The sequence below is a fragment of the Cetorhinus maximus genome, chromosome 7 (genome assembly GCF_964194155.1).
Source record: "Cetorhinus maximus chromosome 7, sCetMax3.hap1.1, whole genome shotgun sequence".
Lineage (NCBI taxonomy): Eukaryota > Metazoa > Chordata > Chondrichthyes > Lamniformes > Cetorhinidae > Cetorhinus > Cetorhinus maximus.
Genome location: NC_135885.1, coordinates 22,181,864 through 22,207,147, shown reverse-complemented (window position 1 = coordinate 22,207,147; position 25,284 = coordinate 22,181,864). Strand labels below are relative to the sequence as shown.

The 25,284-nt window shown below is 44.3% G+C and overlaps 1 protein-coding gene across 1 annotated transcript in view; it reads left to right on the top strand.

Moving 5' to 3' along the window:
* The window catches only part of LOC144683101 (von Willebrand factor A domain-containing protein 3B-like), a 216,376-nt gene that overhangs the window by 115,198 nt on the left and 75,894 nt on the right, over positions 1-25,284 (top strand). Inside the window, exons 19-22 of the mRNA XM_078546118.1 lie at positions 6,656-6,867; positions 14,078-14,215; positions 18,210-18,267; positions 23,237-23,393. Coding sequence (XP_078402244.1) covers positions 6,656-6,867; positions 14,078-14,215; positions 18,210-18,267; positions 23,237-23,393 — 565 coding nt within the window. The remainder of the gene's footprint in view (positions 1-6,655; positions 6,868-14,077; positions 14,216-18,209; positions 18,268-23,236; positions 23,394-25,284) is intronic.

Here is a 25,284-nt window from a genome sequence, read left to right as displayed (position 1 = left end):
AATGGCCAGTAGGAGGGCTCACCAGAGGGCTGCTGGAGAGCAGGCCAGGCTGGAGGGTAGGGCAGCGGAGCAGGCCAGGCCGGAGGGTAGGGCAGCGGGACAGTATGCCCCTTGGTTTTCCGATGAGTGCTGAGCTGCCCCCCTGGAGGAGGTGGGAGGCCCTCGTTCCGAGGGACAGGAGGCCAAGACCCCCCCCACCTGACCAAGTGTTGCTGGTGGCCGAGATAGTCAGCTCCCATGATGTGGTGCAACGCACGTGGGTCCAGTGCCGCAAGCGATTCAGTGACCTCCTGCGCTCGGGAAGTGTGAGTACCATGTTGGCAGATGCCACTTAATACAGCCAGTATCCTTTCCCCCCACAAGGACCCCCCCCACCCCCCCGCCACAACTCTGAGTGCAGTTACAGCATTGAATCCTTCACGGCATGTTTCCCTCGCTGGGTGGGCCAGCAGATATTGCCCATGCTCAGTTCACCCTGAGGGGGTAGTGCTGGTTTGGGTTCTGCACCCGCAGCATGTGTGACACTGACACCCAGAGTATAGTTTTGGGGGCAAACTCAAGGATCTGCACCTGGGTACAGCGCTGGAACTGTGAAGCATGTCAAAGTCAGGGTGCTAACATGCTGGGAGGGGAGCTTCCAGGTGGCAGGGCACCAATCCATCTGTTGCCCTTGGCGTTCCATGTGCTTGTGCCTCCTTGCTTTGCAAGGTTAGACCATGTGGTGCCAAATGTGATGGAGGCAGCATGTGGGAAAGAGTGGGGGTCAGCCCTGACTTTTTTGTGTGAGTGTGCGGCAGCTGCGGGGTGATGAATCACTGGAGCCCTGCAATGTCCCACTCTGGTTGGGTTGGCAGGGATGCGATGGGAATCCAGGTACAGGGTGGACTAATCAATGCTTTTCTCTCCTTTTCAGGAGAAGTCTGCATACAACGCCGCCGAGCGGATGCGGACTGGCGGAGGCCAGGCCCAGTTGGCCATCATGACTAGATTCGAGCAGGAGGCCATGGATCTGGAGAGGCGCCATGCGCCCAGGTCCACCGGTGGCGGTGAGGCTGGAGTGCCACGGGGAGGCATGTTTGCCGAGCACTGAGGTCACCGCATGTGTCCCAGCAGCCATGGCACTGCTGAATGCTCAGTGATTGAAGCTTGCAACATGGGTTGACCATTGATTATGGAAGGATGAGCGCATACTGATCCGGGGGGCAGGGATACACATTGACATTGTCTCCACTTTAATCAAATGTCCTTGTTCTTCCTTTCAGCATCAACGGAGCAGGGCCGGGAGGAGGAGGCAGAGGGGCCACCTCTCACACCTCAGGGCCCTCAACATTTGGACTCACCAGTGTCACACCATTTCTGCCAGGCAGGCACCAGCGCAGATACTAGCATCTCGGTGGGAATTAGATCATCGGCTAGTGTCCCGGGGCACAGCAGTGAGGGCACTTCACACTCGCTTGAGGTGCGGGAGACAGAGAGTGCCCATGGCGCTGGAAGTCGGAGGACTGCAGGGGAGCAGGCACATGCTCGGTCAGTGGCTGATGATGGGCCTCTGGAGTCCTCCGTGAGGCAGCAGATGCTGGAAGTGCAGCAGCGTATGCGGCAGGATCTGGCGGAGATACATGAGGCTATGTGTGGCATGGTTTCCGTGCTGGAGGCTTCCACATGGAGCATCATTGATGCAATAAGCCTTATGGCCAAGCGTCATGCTTCCCCCATGGAGAGAGTGGCCACTCTCGTGTAGCAGCTCCTCCAGGAGAGCAATCAGGGCTTCCTGGGGTTGCGCCCGGACCTGCAAGCCCTCACAGCGGCATTGACCTCAGCTGGTCAGCGTCAGTGTGGGAGATGGTTTGGGCACCAAGTATCCCAGCTCGGTGCCCATCCGTCTACGGTGAGCAGGGAGGTCCGAAGCGACCTCACGTCGGTGCAGGAGCTGCCTGTCGTCTCTGCGGGCTCCTCTCAGGGTGTTCCGGATGACGGCAGCAGCTCCTCCACCCCTCTGCCAGTGACCATGGCACCCGATGAAGCTATGGCAACTGGGGAGATGCCAGCTGTGGAACTGGCCGCTCCCTCCCAGGTGGGGCCATCAAAGGCTCCGTGGGCCAGAGGATGGCCGCCAAGGTCATCGAAGCCAACAGGACAGCACAGTGAGCAGGCTGTCTCAGACACCAGTACCAGCGAGAGGGGAGCACCTAGATGTAGCACCCGCAAGCGTAAACATAAGGTACTTTAGGCATATCACAGGTTTCTCACTGGTGGTTTTATGTTGCTCCGCTATTAGTTCATGACCACATGGTGTGATGTGTAACACCTTTGTAATTATTTTTTTCTGAACTTCATTTTGTTAAATCATTAAATTTTGACATGTGAGCATGGCTCAGGGTGACTCCAAACTTCTGCAGGCGGATGGGAACCCATGATGTTATGAGTGAGTTGTTTGACATTGAGTTTTATTGACAAGGCCCTTAGTTAATGTTCCTATCCAGGCACACTTTGTATTCAGGTATCGAGTATGGAGCTTGCAGCCCTGGCTTGTGTTAGAGGTCCATCCGTGGTGTGCTAGCTGAAGGTTCTTTGGGTTAAAGCTTCCCGGGTGTCCCTGCCTCCCTGGAGTATGCCCGGGTCAGCGTCTACCCCCTCAGCATTTCCCTGTGTGTGCTCATCCTCGGACTCACTGCTGGACTCATCGTGTGCAGCCGCAGCAACTGCGAATACATCTTCTTTCTCCACTGCGGCCCCTTTCTAGTACCAGATTGTGGTGAGCACAGCATGCAACCACTTATCAGCGACACACGATCTGGGGGGTACTGGAGTGCGCCCCCTGAGTGGTCCAGGCATCGGAAACGCATCTTGAGAAGACCGATGGTTCTCTCCACCACAGCCCTTGTGGAGGCGTGGCTCCTATTGTACCGCTGCTCAACTTCTGTTCTTGGATGGCGGAGAGGCGTCATGAGCCACCTTCTGAGGGGATAGTCCTTGTCACCCAGCAGCCATTCATCAAGCCGGGCTGGAGCACTGAAGAGCCCCGGCACCTGGGAGTGTCTGAGGATGTAGGCGTTGTGGGAGCTGCCTGGGTACCTTGCGCAGTCTTGTAGAATCTGCATCCTGTGATCACACACTATCTGCACGTTCATGGAGTGGATGCCCTTCCTGTTGACGAAGGCACCGGGCTCACCTGCTGGCGCCTTGACATAAGTGTGGACAGCTGATTGGGAGACACCGCAACAATCACCCACCGAGCCCTGGAGGCATAGAAGTTGATAGCAGCTGTGACCTTCAGCACCCCTGGCATGGGGTGTCCACCCACACTGTTGGCACAGATCTCAGGGCCTATCATCTGACAGATGGAGGTCATTGTCTCCCTTGAGAGACGGAGCCTCTTTCGGCGCTGCACCTCAGACATATTGAGGTAGCTGCTTCGCTGCCCGCAAACCCTGGCAGCAGGATAGTGGCATCTTCTGTGGCCCCTTCCGCCTTGGACTTCCTGTCGGCCCTTTGTGCCCGTGCCCCTCCTCCCAAAGGTGAAATATATACTGTTTAAGGGGGGTAGGACAGGTGAAGCTGGATAGAAGGCCAGTGATAGGCAGAGGCAAAGGAGAGATTTCGAAAGATCTCATAAACAAAAGGTCAAAGGGTTGTTAATAGTCGTTGTACTGGCTAAAGGAGGTACTAATGGGGACATTAAGAGTAGAAAGCAGAATGAGCAAGTGACAGATGGCCCTGGTGGCCTTTTGTTTATGACATCTTCTGCAATCTCTCCTTTGCCTCCACCTATCACTGGCCTTCTATCCAGCTTCATCTGTTCCACCCCCCTTAAACAGTATATATTTCACCACATTTTTACTTCTCTTTAGTTCTGAAGAAGAGTCATACAGACTCAAAACGTTAATTCTGTCTTTCTCTCTACAGATGCTGTCAGACCTGCTGAGTTTTTCCAGCATTTTTGTTTTTGTTTATACAAATGTGGCCTACCCGCCTGCCCGTGTGACGTCCTGAAGATTGCACGCGCCCCGAAAAATACCAGACAATTGCTACCTCAAGGGCCTTTAGTGGATGATTAATGTGCGCATCGGAGAACATTGCGCAACCTCCCACCTAAATATCGCGATGGCGCGCGGTGATGTTGGGACACTCGCCCGACGTCACCGTGCGCCGACGAGAAAATTCTGGCCCAATTGTAATTAGATCACAGAGACAAAACCACCTAAACTTACCCCCATAAACCTCCTTCACAATAAACCACAAGTGTGACAAGTTTACATAAGCAAAACCCATTATATATGTGAAAATGGTGCAAGGCTGACAGAGTAGTGTGATAAAATTGCCAACAAGAACTAAGACTGTGTAGATAAGCAGTTTCTCCAAGATTTTTAATAACAAATAAATAATTGGGAATAGGTATAGTCCACCCTCTACAAGGTACAAATCAGGAGTGTGACGGAATGCTCTCCACATTCCTGGATGAGTGCGGCTCCATCAACACCCAAGAAACTCGACTCCAACCAGGACAAAGCAGTCCACTTGATTGGTACCCCATTTACCACCTTAAAAATTCATTCCCTCTCTGACCAATTTACAGTGGCAGCAGTGTGTATTGTATACAAGATGCACTGCGGCAACTTATCAATGCTCCTTCGACAGCGACCTCTGCCACCTAGAAGCATAAGGGCAGCAGACTCATGGGAACACCACCACCTATAAGTTCCCCTCCAAGCCAAAAACCAGCTTGACTTTGAACTATACCACTATTCCTTCACTGTCACTGGATCAAAACCCTGGAACTCCCTCCCTAACAGCACTGTGGGGGTTCCTCATACACCAGATGGATTGAGCGGTTCAAGAAGGAGGCTCACCACCACCTTCTCAAAGGCAATTAGGGATGGATGATGCCCACATCCTATGAAAGAATTTTTAAAAAGTGACTCATTTTGTAGGACAATAAGCAAGAATGGAGTTGAATCTGCAGCCCAGCAGTTTATGGCATCATGCACTAATGCTTCAGTATCCTGCAGCCTTGCTGCTCTGTTCTGGCACATTCTTACACCATTTCCATTTCTAAACTGAAGTTTTTATGAATGGAGAGGCATGTGGTCGGCCTTGTGGCAGAAAACAAGCCATTTACTGAACATAATCAGTAAGCTGAACAAACAATACAAATTATTGGATGCAGCTTTCAATTGCACCATGTTGTCAGTACGCACAAGGTGAGAAATGTGGGTGTGAGGTTTACAGCAGTGCTAAATGTGAGAGGGAGAGGTGAAACTATGAAGATTATATTTGAGTCCTGATAGAGATTGTTGGTAGGTGAGTGATGGAGGTATGGTGAATTGAGCAGTGTCTAAAACTAGTGGTGCAGTTGGTAGGATATGACATTTATGAATGCATTCACTTTGTGGGGGGGGTGGTGGCATAGTGGTACTGGACTGGTATGGTACTCCAGAGACCCCAGGTAATGTTCTGGGGACCCAGGTTTGAATCCTACCATGGCAGATGGTGAAACTTGAATTCAATAAAAAACCTCGAATTAAAAGTCTGGTGACAACCATGAAATCATTGACAATAGCTGTTCACTAATGCCCTTTATGGAAGGAAATCTGCCATCCTTACCTGGCCTGGCCTACATGTGACTCCAGACCCACCAGCAATGTGGTTGACTTTTAAATGCCCTCTGAACATTGATACAATTAGGACAAGGGCCATGAATGCTGGCCTAGTTAGTGACACCCACATCCCAGGAATAAATAATAAAAAACTTGGCTACCTTGGATCAAGGTCCTTGGGACTTGGCTCCTGACATTCCCATTACGTGTGTGTGTGCGGAGAGCCTCCTGGCCCACTTCTGTGGATACTGGACAGCTCTCCTTGTTTCCACTTCCTCCACCAAGGACACCAGTGCAACACCAAAAACCCCCCATGATCACCCATTGCTCTTTTTGCACAGCACTATTGTGTTGTGGATCCTTGCTATTTTGCCATTGCATACCCAATGGTCTCAGCATCTCTAGAAGCCACAATTCAAGTTCAGTAGGTCAAGCAAGTAATGATATTGGATCCTTCGATGAAGTTTGCAGACAGTGAACAGTGCTGCACACAGCAACTCATATCAATGACAGGCAGCCTGAACATGATGAACATACATTGATTGAATGGTTGATTGCCTGTCGTGATCTTTGCCCCAGTTTTGGGGGGTTGGGAGGGGGGGGGTGGGGCTGGTGGCTATCCACTTTAGACCCAGTACCTGGTAAATTATGCCATCGTGGATCCTTGCTATGTTGTATTCATTGCAATGATTTCCTATATTACAATAATGACTACAATTCAAAAAGTCTTGAAAAATGTTCTGGATTCAATAATAGTTTTTTGAATTATATAAACATTTATAGAATGCAAGCCATGAAGTGACTGATTTCAAGGAAACCTCAGTCCAGTATTGTATAGGATTGTAAACTGCAGGTGTGGTGCTGAAGCATTTAGTAATTGTAAAAAGAATTAGTTTGGGTATCGGTTTCATGCTGCTCCTGACAATTCCTTGTTTTAGTTGAGCTAATTAACAGTATTACATTGATAATTGTTCATGATTACATTCAACATGATGCATTCACAGTGCTCTTCATAAGACAGTTGGGTTTTACGAACTGTTCTGCTTTGGTTCATGCAGTGTTGCTGCTGACGATCTAGTCAGGCGCCCAGCTTGGAATGACAATACAGCTCAGGTACGTTCCTTAGATGCCAAGGCATTTGTGAGACCCAAATCAGCTGTGGATTGGATACCTGCCACACACAGAAACCATAGGGACAGGTACCATATTTACAGTGGGGATATTGTCAAGAAATCAAAGGAACTACAAAGGAAGAAAGTCCTACATGCCGGTAAGAGAAACCAGCCATCATTCTGTAATGCAGTGATTTTCCAGTATTTATTTCAACAACAACTTGTATTGACATAACAGCTTTAATTTAATTAAAAAGTCCCAGGCTCTTCACAGGGGCTTTATAAAACAAAACATGACACCGAGCCAAATAAGGAGATATTAAGGCAGAAGACCAATAGCTTGGTCAAAGAGGTAAGTTTCAAAGATTGTCTTAAAGGAGGAAGGTAGAGTCGAAGTCCCAGAGGTTGGGGACCAGGCAGATGAAGGCACAACAACCATTGGTGGAGTGGTTAAAATCAGCGATGATCAAGAGGCAGAATTAGAGGATTGCAGATACCTTGGAGGGTTGTAGGGCTGGAGGAGATTACAGAGATAGGGAAAATGAGGCCATGGAGGGATTTGAAAACGATATGAGAATTTTAAATTCAAGACTTTTCTGAACCGGCAGCCAGTGTAGGTCAGCAACACGGGTGATGCGTGAACTGGATTTGGTTTGAGTTGGGACGTAGGCAGAAGAGTTTTGGATGACCTCAAAATAATGGAGGGTAGAAAATGAGAGATGGGCCGAACTACATTGGAATGTTCAAATCTAGAGGTAACCAATTTACATTGTGACTTGTAGTTTGGGAAATGAATTGTACTTTTATATTTGATATTTGAGGCATAACTGAATTGGGGGGCTAACTTCAGTGAGTTGAAAAGGGATCTGGGCCAGGTGGATCAGACTCAAAAATTGGTGGGCGAAACAGTCATTGAACAGTGGGAGACCTTCAGAGAGGAGGTGATTCATGTACAGGGTGGACACATTCATGTGAGGGGGAAAGAAAGGGCATCCAAAGCTTGATCTCCATGGATCACTAAAGATTTAGAAATTAAAGTGAGACAGAGGAAGGAGGCTTAAGACAATTTTAATAATGAACCAAGTTAAATATAGGAAGTACAGGGGGATCCAATAAAGGAGTTATGAGGAGCAAAGAGAGAGTATGAGAATAAATTAAAGGATAACATGAAAAGGAACTCAACAGTCTTTTATAAGCACAGAGGACTGAAGAATTGATGGTGCTGGACACAAGGATGTTGCGAACTTTGGTCATAAGGCATCAGGATCAGATGCGATGTGTTCGAGGATACTGAGGGAAGTGAGGGGGAAATTATGGAGGCACTGGCCATAATTTTTCCATCTTCCTTAGACTCAGAGGACTGGAGATTTGCAAATGCTACACATTTTCTTTAAAGATAAATCCAACAACAACAGGCCTGTCGATTTAACTTTGGTGGTGGGGCCAGAACAACATTAATAGGCACATGGACAAATGTGGGTTAATTAAGGAAAGCGAGCACTGATTTCTTAAAGGAAAAATATGTTTAACTAACTTTCTGGAGTTTTATGAAACGGGTAATAGAGAGGGATGATGAGGGCAATGCTATTGATGTGGTGTATTTCCAAAATCACAGAATTGTTATAGTGTAGAAGGAGGCCCATCATATCTGCACTGGCTCTCCGAATGAGCATTATGACTTAGTGCCATTCTCCGGCCTTTTCCCTGTAACCTTGCACATTGTTTCTATTCAAATAATCATCTAATACCCTCTTGGAAGCCTCGATTGAACCTGCCTCCACCACACTTCCAGGCAGTGCATTCCAGACCTGAATCACTCGTTGTGTGAAAAAGTTTTTTCTCACATCACATTTACTTCTTTTGCAATCACTTTAAATCTATGCCCTCTCATTCGCGATCCTTTTACAAGCGGGAACAGTTTCCCCCTATCTACCCTGTCCAGTCCCATCATGATTTTGAACACCACTATCAAATCTCCTCTTAGCCTTTTCTCTCCAAGGAGAACAGTCCCAACCTCTTCAATTTATCTTCATAACTGAAGCATCTCATCCCTGGAATCATTTCTGTAAACCTCTTCTGCACTCTCTCCAATGCGTTCACATCCTTCCTAAAGTGTGGCACCCAGAACTGTACACAATGCTCCAGCTGAGGTTTAACTAGTGTCCTATACAAGTTCAGCATAACTTGTTGCTCTTTCACTCTGTGCCCCTGTTAATCAAGCCTAAGATACTGTTTTCTTTATTAACTGCTCTCTCCACCTGTCCTGCCACCTTTAATGACTTATGCACATATACGCCCAGGTCCCTCTGTTCTTACACACCCTTTAGAATTGTACAATGACGACACACAACAGACTTGTGAGCAAAGTTATAGCTCATGGAATAAAAGTGAAAGTAGCAACATAGATAAGAGATTGGCTGAGTGACAGGAAACAGAGAACAGTGGTAAATGGATGTTTCTTGGGCTGGAGGAAGGTTTGTAGTGGAGTTCACCAGAGGTCTGTGTTGAGACCCTAGCTCTTTCTGATATTTATTAATGACTAGACCTTGGTGTACAGGGCACAATTTCAAAATTTACACATGATATGAAACTTGGCAGCATTGTGAACTATGAGGAGGATAGTGTAGAACTTCAAAAGGACATAGACAAGTTGGTGGAATGGGCAGACAAGTGGCAGATGAAGCTCAATGCAGAGAAATGTGAAGTGAGTCATTTTAGTAGGAGAACATGTAGAGACAATATAAAATGAAAGGGTACAATTCTAAAGTGGGTGCAGAAGCAGAGGGACCTGGGTGTATATGTGTATAAGTCATTGAAGGTGACAAGACGGGTTGAATGAGCAGTTAATAAAGCATACAGTATCCTAGGCTTTATTAATAGGGGTATAAGAACATAAGAAATAGGAGCTGGAATAGGTCATTTGGCCCCGCAAGTCTTCCCCGCCATTCAATAAGATCATGGCTGATCTTCCCCAGGCCTCAACATCTCTTTCATGCCAGCTGCTCATAGCCCTCAACTCCCCGATATTTCAAAAATCTATCTACCTCCTCTTTAAACACTTTCAGTGATCTAGCCTCCACAACTCTTTGGGGTTGAGAATTCCAGACATTAACTACCCTCTGAGAGAAGAAATTCCTTTGCATCTCAGTTTTAAATGAGTATCCCCTTATTCTGTAACTATGTCCCCTAGTTCGAGATTCCCACACTCGTGGAAACATCTTCTCAGCATCCACCCTGTCAAGCCCCCTCAGAATCTTGTATGTTTCAATAAGATCATCCCTCATTCTTCTAAACTCTAATGAATAAAGGCCTAACCTGTTAAGCCATTCTTGATAAGTCAACCCCTTCATCCCAGGAATCAGCCTAGTGAATCTCTTTTGAACTGCCCCCAATGCCAGTATATCCTTTCTTAAATATGGGGACCAAAACTGTACACAGTACTCCAGGTGCAGCCTCACCAACACTCTGTACAGTTGTAACAAGACTTCCCTATTTTTAAACTCCAATCCCCTAGCAATACAGGCCAAAATTCAATTTGCATTCTTAATTACTTGCTGCACCTGCATGATAACTTATGTGTTTCATGCACAAGAAAACCCAGATCCCTCTGTGCTGCACTTTTTTGGAGTCTCTCTCCATTTAAATAATAGTCTGCCTTTTGATTCTTCCTACCAAAGTGCATTACCTCACAATTTCCTACATTAAACTCCATCTGCCAAGCTTTTGCCCACTCACTCAACCTGCCTATATCCCCTTGCAGTTTCCTTATGTCCTCATCACAACATGCCCTCCCATCTATTTTTGTATCAGCAAATTTGGATACATTGCACCCTGCCCCCTCCTCCAAGTCATTAATATAGATAGTAAATAATTGATGCCCTAGGACTGATCCTTTTGGCACCCCACGAGTTACGTATTCCCAACCTGAAAAAGACCCATTAATCCCGACTCTCTGTCTTCTGTGTATTAACCAATCCTCAGTCCATGCTAATACATTACCCCCAATACTGTGAGCTCCTACCTTGTGCAATAACCTTTTATGTGGCACCTTATCGAATGCCTTCTGGAAATCAAAACACACTACATCTACAGGTTTCCCTTTATCAACCCTGCTTGTTATATCCCAAAGAACTCTAGCAAATTTGTAAAACATGATTTCTGTTTCACAAAACCATGTTGACTCTGTTTGATTGCGTTAAGTTTTTCTAAATGTCCTGCTATTTCTTCCTTAATAATTGACTCTAGCATTTTGCCAACTGCAGATGTTAGGCTTACTGGCCTACTATAGTTTCCTGTTTTTGTCTCCCTCCCTTCTTGAACATCACATTAACGGTTTTCCAATCCTTTGGGACCCTCCTGAAATCCAGTGAGTTCTGGAATATTTTGACCAATGCCTCCACTATCCCTGCAGCCACTTCCTTTAAAATCCTTGGATGCAGCCCATCAGGTCCTGGTGACTTGTCTGCCTTTAGTCCCATTAGTTTGTCAAATACTTTGTCCCTTGTGATAGAAACTGTTACAAGATCTTTCCTCCCATTAGCTCCTTGCTTATCTGATATTTTTGGAATGTTTTTAGTGTCCTCCACCATGAAGACCGATGCAAAACAAACATTGTTTTAAATTATGTGCCATTTCCCTGTTCCCTGTTATCTATTCTCCAGTTGCATTCTCCAAGGGTCCAGTGCTCACTTTAGCCAATCTCTTTTTATATACCCTTAGAAGCTCTTGCAGTATGTTTTCATATTTCTTGCCAATTTACTTTCATAATCAATTTTCTTCCTTTTTATTAGCTTTTTAGTCATCCGCTGCTGACTCCTAAAAAATTCCCAATCCTCTGGCCTACCACTAGTTTTTGCCGCTTTGTATGCCTTAGTTTTTGATTGGATACTCTCGTTGACCGCCTTTGTTAACCACGGGTGGCACATCGTTCTTGTACTCCCTATGGAGTACAAGAGCAAGGAGGTTAAGTTGAACTTATATAAGATGCTAGTTCGACCTCAATTGGAGTATTGCGTCCAGTTTTGGGTGCTGCACTTTAGGAAAGATGTGAAGGCATTGGGGAGATTGCAGAAAAGATTCACGTGAATGGTCCCAGGGTTGAGGAACATCAGTTATAAAGATAGATTGGAGGAGTTGGGACTGTTTTCCTTGGAGAAGAGAAGGCTGAGAGGATATTTGATAGAGGTATTCAAAATCATGAGCGGTCTGGACAGAGTTGATAGGGAGAAACTGTTCCCACTCGTGAAAGGATTGCGAATGAAAGGGCACCATTATTTGTAAAGGAAAGATAGTCAAAGAATCACAGAATCGTTAAAGCACAGAAGCAGGCCACTCAGCCCATCATGTCTGCATCAGCTCTCTGAACGGGCAAGTCACCTAGTGCCATTCCCCCACCTTCTCCCCGTAACCTCGCACATTCTTCCTTTTCCGATGACAGTCTAATTCTCTTCTGAATGCTTCAATTGAATCTGCCTTCACCACACTCTCAGGCAGTGCATTCCAGACATTAACCTCTCGCTCAGTGAAAATGTTTTTTCTCATGTCGTTTTCAAAGTACGGGTGCACTGTCTGAAATCCGGCCATCCGAAAACCGTCAATGTCCGGAAAGCAGACCCTTTAAGCTGCCATGCGTGAATTTTGGTTATTATTTGTTTGTAAAACAGCTTACTGGCTTGTTCAGCTAGGTGCTGTGTTTGTGCAGTGACTAATTATCAGCTATCTTTTCCTGTGATCCGAGTGACCCTAAACCCCCACCCAACCTGGCTCGGCCCAATCTTACCGACTCGACTCGACCCGACCCGACCCGACCCGAACCGCCCAACCCGAAAATGGCAAGATCCAAAATCCAGCACTGCCTCGGTCCCGAGGTTCCTGGTTTTGAGACACAGTAGCTACAATTGGCAAAAGACATGAGAAAAAAACGACATGAGAAAAAACTTTTTCACTGAGCGAGTGGTTAATGTCTGGAATGCACTGCCTGAGAGTGTGGTGAAGGCAGGTTCAATTGAAGCATTCAGAAGAGAATTAGACTGTCGTTAAAAAAGGGGGAATGTGCGAGGTTACGGGGAGAAGGTGGGGGAATGGCACTAGGTGAATTGCTAATTCGGAGAGCTGGTGCGGACACGATGGGCCGAATGGCCCCTCCTGTGCTTTAACATTTCTGTGAATCTTTGACTATCTTTCTTTTTCAAATAAGGGTGGTATTGGCTTAAAATTCAAGGGAATACCAACCCACAGTACCATGCATCAGAAGGGAAGGAAATGACTAGGTGTCACCTTTCAACCTGTTCACAATTACTGTATGACCATGCCAGACATAAATACCACTCCTTCATTGTAATTTGCATCTCCCGGCTTCAGTGGCGGGGTGCACAGTCAAGATGAACTATACAATAAAAAACTTACCATACTCTCATTGATGCTACAACTCCACTCCAAGGCAAAGTTCTCTCTCATTTTTCTTTCTCATGTGTGACCTGTTTATTGAATAGGGTGGTACATTGCAGATAGCTGCACTTCAGAGGGAACAATGCTCCTAGGTCCCTGCCTTCTTTGCTTTAATTACACTCTGGGTGCACCAGTGCATAAGTGCTGGTTAGCTTAGATGGCTAGAGTAGTGCAGAATGGTGCCAATGGCTTCCGGTTCAGTCCCTGCTCCGGCTGTGGTAGTTCATGGAGGCCTGTCTCCTTGCTTTGCCCCATGTTTGATGAAGAGTGGTGTCCCTCAAGCTATATAACCACTTGTCTCTTTCTAACAGGGAGAGCGTGATGCTTACGGTTCCTAGTAGACTCTGGCTAATTACTTGCACCAGTATGGATAATCAGCACTATTGTATCCATTACATTTAAATGATTAATGTTCCAGCAATAATTACCTTAAGAAGCCTCATTACTGCTTTAGCACCTACACACAGCTTTCCCTAAACAGCAATTTGGCGGAGAAAACTAGATGGGAACTACGTGCTGTGCTACATTCCAAAAATTACTGCGCTGTATCACACAAACAAAGTACAAGTTTATTGGCAGATCAATGGTAATTTCTCGGCTGCTTTCTCTAGTATTTATTCAATGATTCAATTTCAGTTTATTTATATTTTTCTGTGAAATTACATTACTGGTATCATACCAGTGCCGTTTATGAAATGATATGACTACACATTGGGAAGTTATGCTTGTTCCTTTGTATGGGAAGTGCATTATATTCTGCGCAAAATAAAAGCACACACATTTTACAGAGCCATGACTTTGTACCATTTATGAGATCAGAACAATTACATTTTTTTTTAACTGTTTTGGATATTAAAACAACAAAAAAGAATACTTTGAAAATGAGCAGTAACATGATAGTTTAACTGTCCCTCTTAATAGCTCACACAAAGGCGAGCTTACTTCGAAGTTTGAGCAACGGTGTTAGGATCGATGAGAACCTGGTGGATGAATGGATGCTCCCAGAAAACAAGAAGCTGTTCGTAAATAACTATAACAAGGAACTGAAAGTTCTGAATGGTAAGTTAAGGAGTTTGATCTTCCCGGTGAATTGAAAAAAATCGATTGCTCAGTTGCAACTTTGGTATATCCCACACGTACATAAAGCTGTTGAGGAGCTGCCGTGTCGATATGTAAATATTGACAAAAATTGGGAATACACAATGTATAATTTTACTCTAATGTATAGATAATGCTTGCTCAAGTAAGAAATGGAGATTTCAGTTATCTGTTCCTGGTGGGTGAGGTGCACCAGGATTGTGATTGGCATGATTGACATCCTACCATCTGCGAGATATAATGGGGAAGCAGCCTCAGAATTTGGTGAGGTCAGATGAGATCATCTGCTGCACTTCTTCTGCGGGCTGAACAAGTTGATTCTGGAAAGGCAAAGTCTGCCACAAGTACCACACATGAAGTTGGCCGTTGCCGGTGGCATGGATGATCTCTGCTGACACCTTTTTTGCAGGACTGGTATCTCTTTTGGAACTTCTGAAACCATATGTCGTCATGGTGGTGAGTTCCTGCCCACAGCTAGTATCACCATTTGCATTGATCATCAGCTAGAGTTTCCACTTATGATTGATGTTGAGGGCTTTCATATCCCTTTAGACAGCATCCTTGAATTGGAGCTTTGGGTACTCTTCTGGTCTCTTGGCAGAGGCTACCTCTCAGTATGACGAATCCTTGGGGATGCAGTCTTCTTCCATTGGGTGTGCATGCCCAAGCCAGTGAAGCTTCTTTGCTTGATTATCACTAGCAGGTATCAGGAAGATATAATAATTCTCATAATGTTATTGAAATTTATTGTAAAGTAGAGTTATAGTGGGGTCTGTGTATGTGTGTGTGTATGTGTGTGTGTGTGCGCGTGACTTCATTGAATTAAAGGCAGCTGGTCTGAAGGCTTTGTCAGAAGATAAGTTAGGTTTGAAATGTTAAGTAGGTAGACATAGGTGTAAAGGGAACATTTGCATTTTTAAATAAACCAGACTAGCTTGAATTCAAAAAAGAGTGTGAAATGTTTCTCTTAGCCAGGAGAGATTAAGAAACTGTGTGTTTATTTTTCCAAAGATTATTGGTAAAATTGGTACTATGAAAGATTTTTATTATGAGAGAGGTAAAGTCCAAAGGCATAGTGAAACAATGGGAATTTGCATTCAAAAGGGAAAATATCTATAAAGGAGCAAAGGCTGTGTCTAAGTGTAGGCATTCTAAGATCTAAAACAAGTGTGAAAAAGCCTCCAGCATCTAAACCTCAAGCTACTGCGTATAAAGAACTGAAGTTAAGAAAACTCTTTGAATTGGGTCGTCGGGGTATCATGTTTCTTTGCCTGGGTCTTTTAAAATCTGTGTGTCTTACTGTTGGCTTAACGAAAGCGTAACTGGGAGATAGATTAACTAGGGGATTTTGAAGTTATCATAGTAGTAATTTGTAGATCTATGTGTGTACTTAAAATAGTTTCTTCTATTAATAAAGGTTTAATTTAGTTTTGTAAGAAGCCTACAAGACTCGATGGTCTTCTTATTACTGGATTCAAGGCATGCATCTCAAAATTTATACAAATTGCAAAATAGTTGTGGCAGTTGTTTCAAGCTTCGCTTTGGGATTTGAGCAGCTCAGCATTTACCATCGGCTGTGCTATAATGCATGCTTGACATGTTTGCTCGAGAATGAACTATATCATTGGTGACCTTGTCTTTCCATGTGATGCCTGGATTGTACATTAATAAAATTCACACACTGGAAAAGAAAATTGGGAGATGTATAAAATTGGCTGTTGGGTTGATTTCACTCATTTTCGGTCAGTGGTATAAGTGAATGTTGCCCCCAGTGGTTCAGCCTTGGAACTCTTCCCTGTGCTGCCTGCAATGTGTGATTATCTCTTTGTTCTGTGATAATCAGATCTGGGCACAGTACTCATGTGGTGGTCTGACCAGTGCATTACGCAATTTCATAACATCTTCCTCGGACTGAGGGGTCTTGACAGGGTGGATGTGGAGAGGATGTTTCCTCTTGTAGACGAATCACTGTTTAAAAATAAGGGGTTGTCCATTTAAAACAGAGATGAGGCGAAATATTTTCACTCAGTGGGTCGTGAGTCTTTGAAATGCTCTTCCTGAAAAGATGGTGGAAGCAGAGTCCTTGAATATTTTTAAGGCAGAGGTGGATAGATTCTTGGTAAGCAAGGGGGTGATAGCTTATTGGGGGTGGGTGGGATGCATATTTAAGATTATTAGCAGATCAGCCATGATCTTATTAAATGGTGGAACAGATTCGAGGGGCTGGATGGCCCACTTCTGCTCCTTGTTCCTATGTATGTTTGTATATTTGAGTCTTTTGGCTATGTAGTTGCCAGTGTTAATGGGGCAGTTAGACCCCACCCCATTTTGAGGCTGCTATCACCCCATTACTGAATACTGTGTACGGTTATTGGTCTGCTTACTTAAGGAAGGATGTAAATGCTTTGGAAGCAGTTCAGAGAAGGTTTACTAGACTAATACCTGGAATGGGTGGGTTGTCTGTGAGGAAAGGTTGGACAGGCTAGGCTTGTATCCACTGGAGTTTAGAAGAGTAAAAGGTGACTTGATTGAAACATATAAGATCCTGAACGATGTTGACAGGGTGGATGTGGAAAGGATGTTTCCCCTTGTAGGAGATGCTAGAATTAGGGGTCACTGTTTAAAAATAGGGGTCACCCGTTTGAGATAGAAATAATGAGAATTTTTTCTCTCAAAGCGTCGTGAGTCTTTGGAACTCTCTTACTCAAAGGGTAGTGGGCCAGAATTTTAGGTTCCCCCGGCGCGTTCTGAGATGGTGGGGAAGCGTAAAATTGCATGGACGGGATTCCCTCCATGTTCCCACCTGTCCCAACCTGGTAGTGATTTTACGCTGGGGCGGGCAGGGCCTTGGATGGGAAGCCCACCCTTGCCTCAGTTACGGCTCTTAAGTGGCCACTGAAGGTCCTTTTCCCGTCCAGCCTCAATTTTTAGGTTGCCGGGCGGGTGACAGCTCAGTGGGGGAAGGCCGGAACTAAATTGAGATTGATCTCAGGTGGGAAGGGGCATGGCGTGCTTCCATCAGAAGACCCCTTCTGAGTGGGGGCGCCCTCCCCTTAGTGACCTCTGGCACACCCTCCCCCTACCTTCCATCCCCATGCCTATCGCTGGAGATCCAAATCGCCCCCCTCATGACCCCCAGACATTGTCTACCCTCTCTACCCTGGGACCCCTGCCACTTACCTACTCTCTGCGTCCCAGGATTTAGTTCCAGGCGGCTCCCTGCAGTGCCTTTTCCAGCCACTGCAGCGCTGTACCTGGAGTGACTGGAGATCTGCTGTCCAATCTCCAAGGCGAGGACTTCCTCCTGAGTGAGAAGTGGAAATCTCGCCTTATTGCCAATCAACGCTTGTTAGAGCGTAAAATGGCATCAGGGCTGCTGGAGTTGGTGGAGATGTGCCCATGCCACCCTAAGAATTCAGGCCATGGAAGGAGAAGCTTTGAATATTTTTTAAGGCGGAGGTAGATAGATTCTTGATAAGCAAGGTAGTGAAAGGCTATTGGGGGTAGGCGGGAATATGGAGCTGAGGTTACAATCAGATCAGCCATGATCTTATTGAATGGTGCAGCAAGCCCGAGAGGCCAAATGGCCTACCCCTGCTCCTAATTCGTATGTTCGTTAACATCAGATGAAGGCACACGAATTTGACCCCACGCATATCCAATCACTACTCTTTGATTCACTTTGGCTTCTCTTTTCATCTGAGTGGTGGCCTGCACTGTGTTCTTTGGTTCCAACCCTTGAGTTCTCACCAAAAGGAAAACTGTTGGAATGGATTATATTTTCCCTTGAGCTCAGTGAGGAGATCTTCCACGATGCAAACCAGAAAATCAAAGGTAGCAGGAAACTGAGGATTAATCACTTGGGGTCCAGTTATTACTAAATGTAAGAGGGATTAGTGAGAATCAATGTCAAAAAGTTCTAACTTTACCTTCACTTTAAAACCTTTCTTTACAGGCCTCAGTTTGCCAGAAAACAAACCTTTGCCAAAAAAGGCAAGAGGACCAGCTAAAAGGTAAGTGGAAAATAATACCCATTGCCAAAAAGACTACCCGGCAATAATTCTTTCAGCTTTGATTATTTATTGCATGGGTTATTTTAATGGCAGTAATATTTAACTATTGTTATAATAATGTCATGTGTATCACTGTATCGTTTTGTCAGTACACTTACACTGTAACCCTTTGCACTGTGTGGTCTATCTGTCAGTGAGAAAACAATACATTGCCTTTATTTCAGCAGTGGACAACTTCTTCCATCAGGAAATGAGGAAATGATGGAGGGTGAATGTTAGACTAGTGGCTAATGTTACTGACTGGTAATTCAGAGGCCTGGATTGATAGTCCAGAGAACGTGCCTTGAAATCTTACCTTAGCACTTCTTGAATTTAAGTTCAATTAAACAAAAAGGTGACTTCAGTCCCACACCAAAATGGTTGCAAAGTAACTGCCCTCTGAAGCCACTTGGTTATATCAAATCACTTAGGGATAAGTAATACATGTAAGCCCTGCCAGTGGTGCCCACATCCCGAAAATTAATTTTTAAAAATCCAAGCGTGGGTGAGAGCAAAATTCAAGCAGCATTAAAACGGAAAGCAGAAGGAATGTGACAGTTCTTCAGAAGCAAATATCCTAAATTTTTGAATGTAGTATTAAAATTAGAAAATATTCGAGATGCATATTGGACTAATCAGAAACTGAAGTGGCTAAGTGAGTAGCCAAGAAATGGCGGACGGAATATAATGTGGAAAAATGTAACGTTACCCACTTTGGTTGGAAAAACAGAAATGAAGGGTATTTTTTAAATGGTGAGAGATTGGAAAGTGTTGATGTCCAAAGGGACCTGGGATGTTCTTGTTTATAAGTCACTGAAAGCTAACATGCAGGTGTAGCAAGCAATTAGGAAGGCAAATGGTATGTTGACTTTTATTGCAAGAGGATTTGAGTACAGGAGTAAAAAAGTCTTGCTTCAATAGTGCAGACCCTTGGTGAGACCGCACCCGGAGTATTGTGTACAGTTTTGGTCTCCTTACCCAAGGAAGGAAAAACTTGCTTTAGAGGGAGTGCAATAAAGGTTCACCAGAATGATCCCTGGGATGGCGGGATTGTCCTATGAGGAGAGATCAAGGGGACTGTGCCTATATTCTTTGGAGTTTAGAAGAATGAGAGGTAATCTCATTAAAACGTACAAAATTCTTGCAGTGTTCGACCAGGTAGATGCAGGAAAGATATTTTTCCCTGGCTGGACATCTAGAACCAGGGGACACAGTCTCAGAACAAGAGGTAGGCCATTTAGGACTGACATGGGGAAGAATTTCTTCACTCAGAGGGTGGTAAATCTTTAGAATACTCTACCCCAGAAGACTGTGGAAGCTTAGTCATTGAATATGTTCAAGACTGAGATAGATAATTTTCTAGATAGTAAAGACATCGTGGGATATGGGGATAGTGTGGGAAAATGAAGTTGAGGTAGAAGATCAGCTATGATCTTGTTGAATGATGTTAGGAAATAGTGATAGTTTAAGTAAGTTATATTGGTATTTGTGGGTGTTAGGAATGAGTTTTAGCTTTAAAGTTTAAGTTTGATTTGCATTTCTGCCTTTGTGTATTAAGAAAAGGTCAAATTGAGTTTTAGCTTCATTTTAAAAGGTGCCTGAATTTCTAATGAGAGTATTAAGACTGTTGCAGCTAAGTTAACAAACAAGAGTAGAAAAAAACAATGCTGTTGCCTAACAACAGGAGTCTAGAGAGGCAGGCCCTTCCCATAGGCATACAGAAAAACTAAAGAAACAGCAGTTTTGAGTTCAGTTTGAAGCCAGGATTCCAGGGATACTGGGCACTGGGAGAGGGAACTGCAGCATGAGAGCAGCTTTCCTAAAAGAACCAAGAAGTCCGAAGGCCAAAGAAGTGAGACAGGAACAGGAGAAAGGCCCAAGCAGATCTTCTAGTCAAAGGAAGGACAGGAATCTGGAAAAGGCCCTGTTAATTGAAATTAAGAGTGAGGGGCAGAGAGAAAGGCTCCAAGCTTCAGATTTAGAGAGACAAAAGCTGCAGAGAGCAGATTTAAAGGGAGAACAACTTGCAAGAGGCAAGAAGATCCAAAGAGACAACTGAAGGTCTGGAGCTCTTTGCTATGGGCGTGTGAAGCAGTGGTGTACTGCTGACAGCTGAGTCAGCGTGAGAGAGTGCATGGAAGAAATCTTGAATGCATGTGGTGTCCCGGGGAGAAGAATGTCGAAGGAGAGTTCAAAACTCTGGAAGCGAACCCTTGCGGAAGGTGTCTGAGAGAAAGCGTCAGTTTGGGAGCAGATTCCAAAGCTAGAATGAGATTGGAAACCCTTGTGTGAAGGATGGAGTCCAGTGAGACTGGTTGGCTCACGGTGTGACAAACATCTGGGGGGAGTTAATGAGATATTCACAGCATCTGATTGAGGTGGCATCTGTCACTTGTTTTCAGAGTGTAGTGTGTCTGACCACACGGTGCCTATTGGTTTACATTGGTGTATGTACCGTGAACATTAGAGTACAAGATAGCTTTTGTAACTGGTGTTATCCTTATAAATCTGTATATATCTGTAAAGGTATAGTTGTGGGTGAAGGATAATTGTAATATAGTTCATCTCTTCTAGTTTAATAAATGTTTTATTCTTTTGTTAAAATTAGCTGACTCTAGTGACTCTGTTCAGTGGCCACTCTCCACGTATCTAAACAAACAAATAAAAGTTAGGATCTATCAAGCTGGGTTCCACCCTGGGCTCAGGCCTGTCTAGTGGTAACCTCAGCTGGGGATCATAACAATGGCGGAGCTGGATTGAGGGGCCGAATGGTCTACTCCTGCTCCTATTTCCTATGTTCCTGTGAAATAAAAAGAACAGTACAGCAGTTGTTTACAACAAATGATTCACAAATTAATGCATTTTGGAGCAGTGAAATAAAAGTACTAAGGGAAAATATTCCAACTTTCCCTCCCCAGTTCAAATAAGTTACTTCTACCTTTAACATTGGGAAAAGCTTCCCTTCCCATCTCTTCTCAGATTCTGATTTATAGAGAAGCAGACATTTTCTTGTTTCCTTCTGAAAATATTCCTTAGCATTTTCCTTCACCTAAGTGCCCAACTTATTCCACCTCCAGGGAATCACTTCCCTTGCCCATTGGTTTTTATATTTGTCCAAATTCAAAGGAAGGCATGTGTAGCTGGTATGTCAACAAGCTCAAGTTGTACTGCTCCCTTAATCTGGTTACCTTCTGGAGTGAACACAATGTTTTGACTTGGAGTGATGCTGTAAAACAAGTGACACTGGATCAGCTGCCCATTGCTCATCCATCCCAATTTTCATTCGGACTGATTTCACTAGGAATTAAAAACCGGGGGAAAAAAATAAAGACTTGCACTTATATATTGCTTTTCATGATTACCGGACGTCTCAAAGTGCTTTACAGCCAATTAAGTACTTTTGAAGTGTAGTCACTTCAAAGTGTAGTTTTGAAGTGTTGTAACGAAGGAAATGTGGCAGCCAACATGTGCACAGAAAACTCTCGCAAACTGCAATGTGATAATGGCCAGATAATCTGTTTTTTGTGATATTGATTGAGGGATAAATATTGGCCAGGACACTGGGAATAACTCTCTCGCTCTTTTTCGAAAGAGTGCCAGGGGAAAGATATTTAACAGACATCTAATTCTAAATCCGCATCTTACACTATAACCATCAGTCAAAATTACTCCCATTCTTTTGTTTTAAGGTTTGGCTACAGCTTTTCCCTTTGGCCATTTATGCTTGTTTTGCAAATTGGATTTCATCACTACAGCTTTTATTACAACCTCTGATTTTTGATTAAAATTCCAAATCTAAACTTTCCTTCACAATCTCACTCAGCTGATATTCTATTTGTAGATGTACCTCCTTAGTCATTGGGCCAGGGAACCAGTGCTGCAGAACTTGGGTAGTATTATAGGAGTGGCTCATATGCCTTGGAGGGAATGCCTAGTGAACTCCTTGGCCAGGATTTTCCCCTTGGCGATTTGAGGGCGGGGCCCGCTCGCCGAGGGGAAAATGACACGGGATGATGTCGGGAGGAATCCCTGATGTCATCCCGGGCCATTTAAATCTTAAGGAAGGCGGGCGGACAGCGAAATCAGCTGTTCGCCCGCCGACCTGTCAATGGCCAATTAAGGCCATTGACAGGCTCATTAAGAAAGTTAAATGCCCTGCCTGGCCAACCTTAAGGCTGGCGGGCAGGCCAGGAGCCCCAGCGGCCTGTAGATTATTAATGAAATTTCATCCACTGGCGGGATGAAGTTTCATTACCGTTTTGTAAAAATTTAATAAATTTTATGAGTTTGTTATCAACATGTCCCATCTCGTGTAACATTGTCACATGAAGGGGACATGTTAATAATTTTCAAATGTCTCTATTTTTTGACTTTACTTACCTTTCACTAAACTCCCTGAGACAGGACTTTGCCTCAGGGAGCAGTGCGCTCTTTCACGTGCATGCACAAAAGAGCGCATTTTGACAGATGTGGAATCCCTCCACCCCCCGCACAGGAAGCGCTACGCGCTTCCTGTTGGGCAGGCTGCTGAGCAGGCCTTAATTGGCCCGCCCACTTAAAATGGCGGCAGGCCCCATTTTGGCGGCGGGGGTCGGCTGTCCGCCCGCCACCGAACCGGTGGGGCCCACCCGCTAGCCAAAGGCTAAATTCTGCCCTTTGTTTCATTTTTTCTGTAGATTGTATCACTTAGGCAATTAGCTACTCCTGCTAAGAGAAAAATAACTGGTTGGCAAATACAGGGACCTTCCTAGAAAAGAATTGTTTAACTGTACTCTACCTGAGCTAATTTATTATGTAAGTGTAAAATGCTCAGTTGGTTATAAAGCTATTTTCAAAATAAATTTGGAGTGTTTGAGTATTGAGTAGTATTGAGTGCCAAGCCCTCTTTTTATGGTTTCTCATGAAACATTCTTTATTGATCTATTTACAGCTCTCTGGATATTTCTTCAGCTCACTGGCTCAAGACAAATAGTTTGATTGCAAAGAAACTCACTATAATGGATGCACTTGCGCCGACTGCTGTTGCTCAAACTGCAAAGTATGTCCCAATCTTAGACAAACATATTGTATCCAGAGTGTTTGATGAGGTGAGAGCTCTCTTCTCCCATTTACATAGAATTTCTGAACTATTGAGGAAAATATGGAGATTATATTCTATATAGTTGATCTCTTGTGGGGTTCCTCCTGCACATTCCAAGTTCGCGCACACAGATCTGATACTCAGTCGCTAAAACGTGTTTAATCTGGCCTATCGTTTTGGAGCAGTGTTCGGATATATTATACGCAGAAGTGTTTAAATAGGTAGACAGAGGCAATTACTGGGAAATGGTCTGTAGTTGGGCAGGACTGGTCCCAACCTTTGAGGAGAGGCCAAGTTGTCGAGGTCAGAAAAAAACAGAAGAAATTACTGTCTTTAAATGTGTATCTATAATAAGATGTGACATTTTGATGTTTAACGTGTGAAGAGTAAGGTCTGAAATGCTAGATACAAGACTGTGGAGATGCATGTATTCAAATTGTTCATTAGCAGGTTGCAGGTCTGATTGGCATGGGAAATTCATCCTCTAGTGTTTCTACTCTCATTGGTTGAGACCATTAATGTCCATGTGGTAAATCATAGACGTAAAATCCACTTCACCACTCTTCTATGTCATTTTTGGAACACTGTTTTGATACCACTCTATATTAAAAATACATAATGATAAAATCAATGTTTGACTACACTACAAGAACAGAAACATCACGTCTTCATCACCAGATAGCACCTGAAGTCCAATATTTATATGTCCTTGAGTTAGACTTTAAGTTAAAACTCAAGTGCACATTTTGGTCATAGCCGGTTCTGAGGTATGAAATTTCTATTCTTTTTTCTGCTTGCTTTTTCCCTGACATCACTGTTGAGATTAGGATTTGATCATGGAGATATGCACTGGCAGAAACCCATGTGCTACCAGTCTGTGGCACACCATGTTTGAACATGACTTCATTATAATTACCCTTCAATCTCTGTTTCGGTTATTTCTTTTGGTTTTTATCACCTCTTGTTTACCTCTCTGGCTCATCTTGTCTTTTTCTCACGCTTCTTGTCCCATTTCTATCAATGTTTGTTTTGTCTGAAAGAGAGAGAAAAATAAATTTTCCCTTTGTTCTTATTGCATGTGATCTCTTGTCTTACAATCGTATATCTTTCTATCTTGTCACTTCTGGTGCTTGACATTAGGAATGTTAATTCAGGTGAGCTGATAAACCTTGTCTACTTGCCAGAAGTTTCTGGAGGAATCTTTGTGCCATGAATGTTCCTGTGAATGACTGAGATGTAGGATTGGAAACTAGGAAAGATGGGAAGTTATAATGGAGCAGGGGACTTACCCAATCTTTTTTCTCTCTGATCTGGCAGACTGCAATATTAGATTGAAAAATCTATGTCTTTGGCCCCACCACAAATTCCATACCATTGCTTCTGATTCCGTCCCTCTTCCCAAGCACTGCCTTAGGTTAAATCACACTTGTCCATTAGTTCCACCATCCAATATGCTGACTGAGCTTCTGATCCCATATATGTTTTCCATCACAAAGACATCTACTTCCATCTGTATGAACAGCCACCTCTGCCCTCGCCTCAGCTAAACTCTCATTCGTGCCTTGGTCACCTCCAAACTTGACTATTCCAGTGGCAGGTCACCCACCGCCCCTCATTTAAAATTCTGATATCTGTGCTTAAATTTCTTCATGACTTCACCCTATCTCTGTAACCTCCTTTAGCTGTAACACCCTCCAGGACTCTTCGTTTTTCCGACTCTGACCTCTTGTGCACACCCACCATTGGCAACTGTCTTCAGCAGTCTAGACTCTATGCTTCCTCTCTCCTTAAACTACTCTACCTCTCTACCTCCATCACCTTTTTTTAAAACCTTTATTAAGACCTGCCTCTGACCAAAGTATTGGTCACACCTCCTCATATTTAGCCTCATTTTAGCT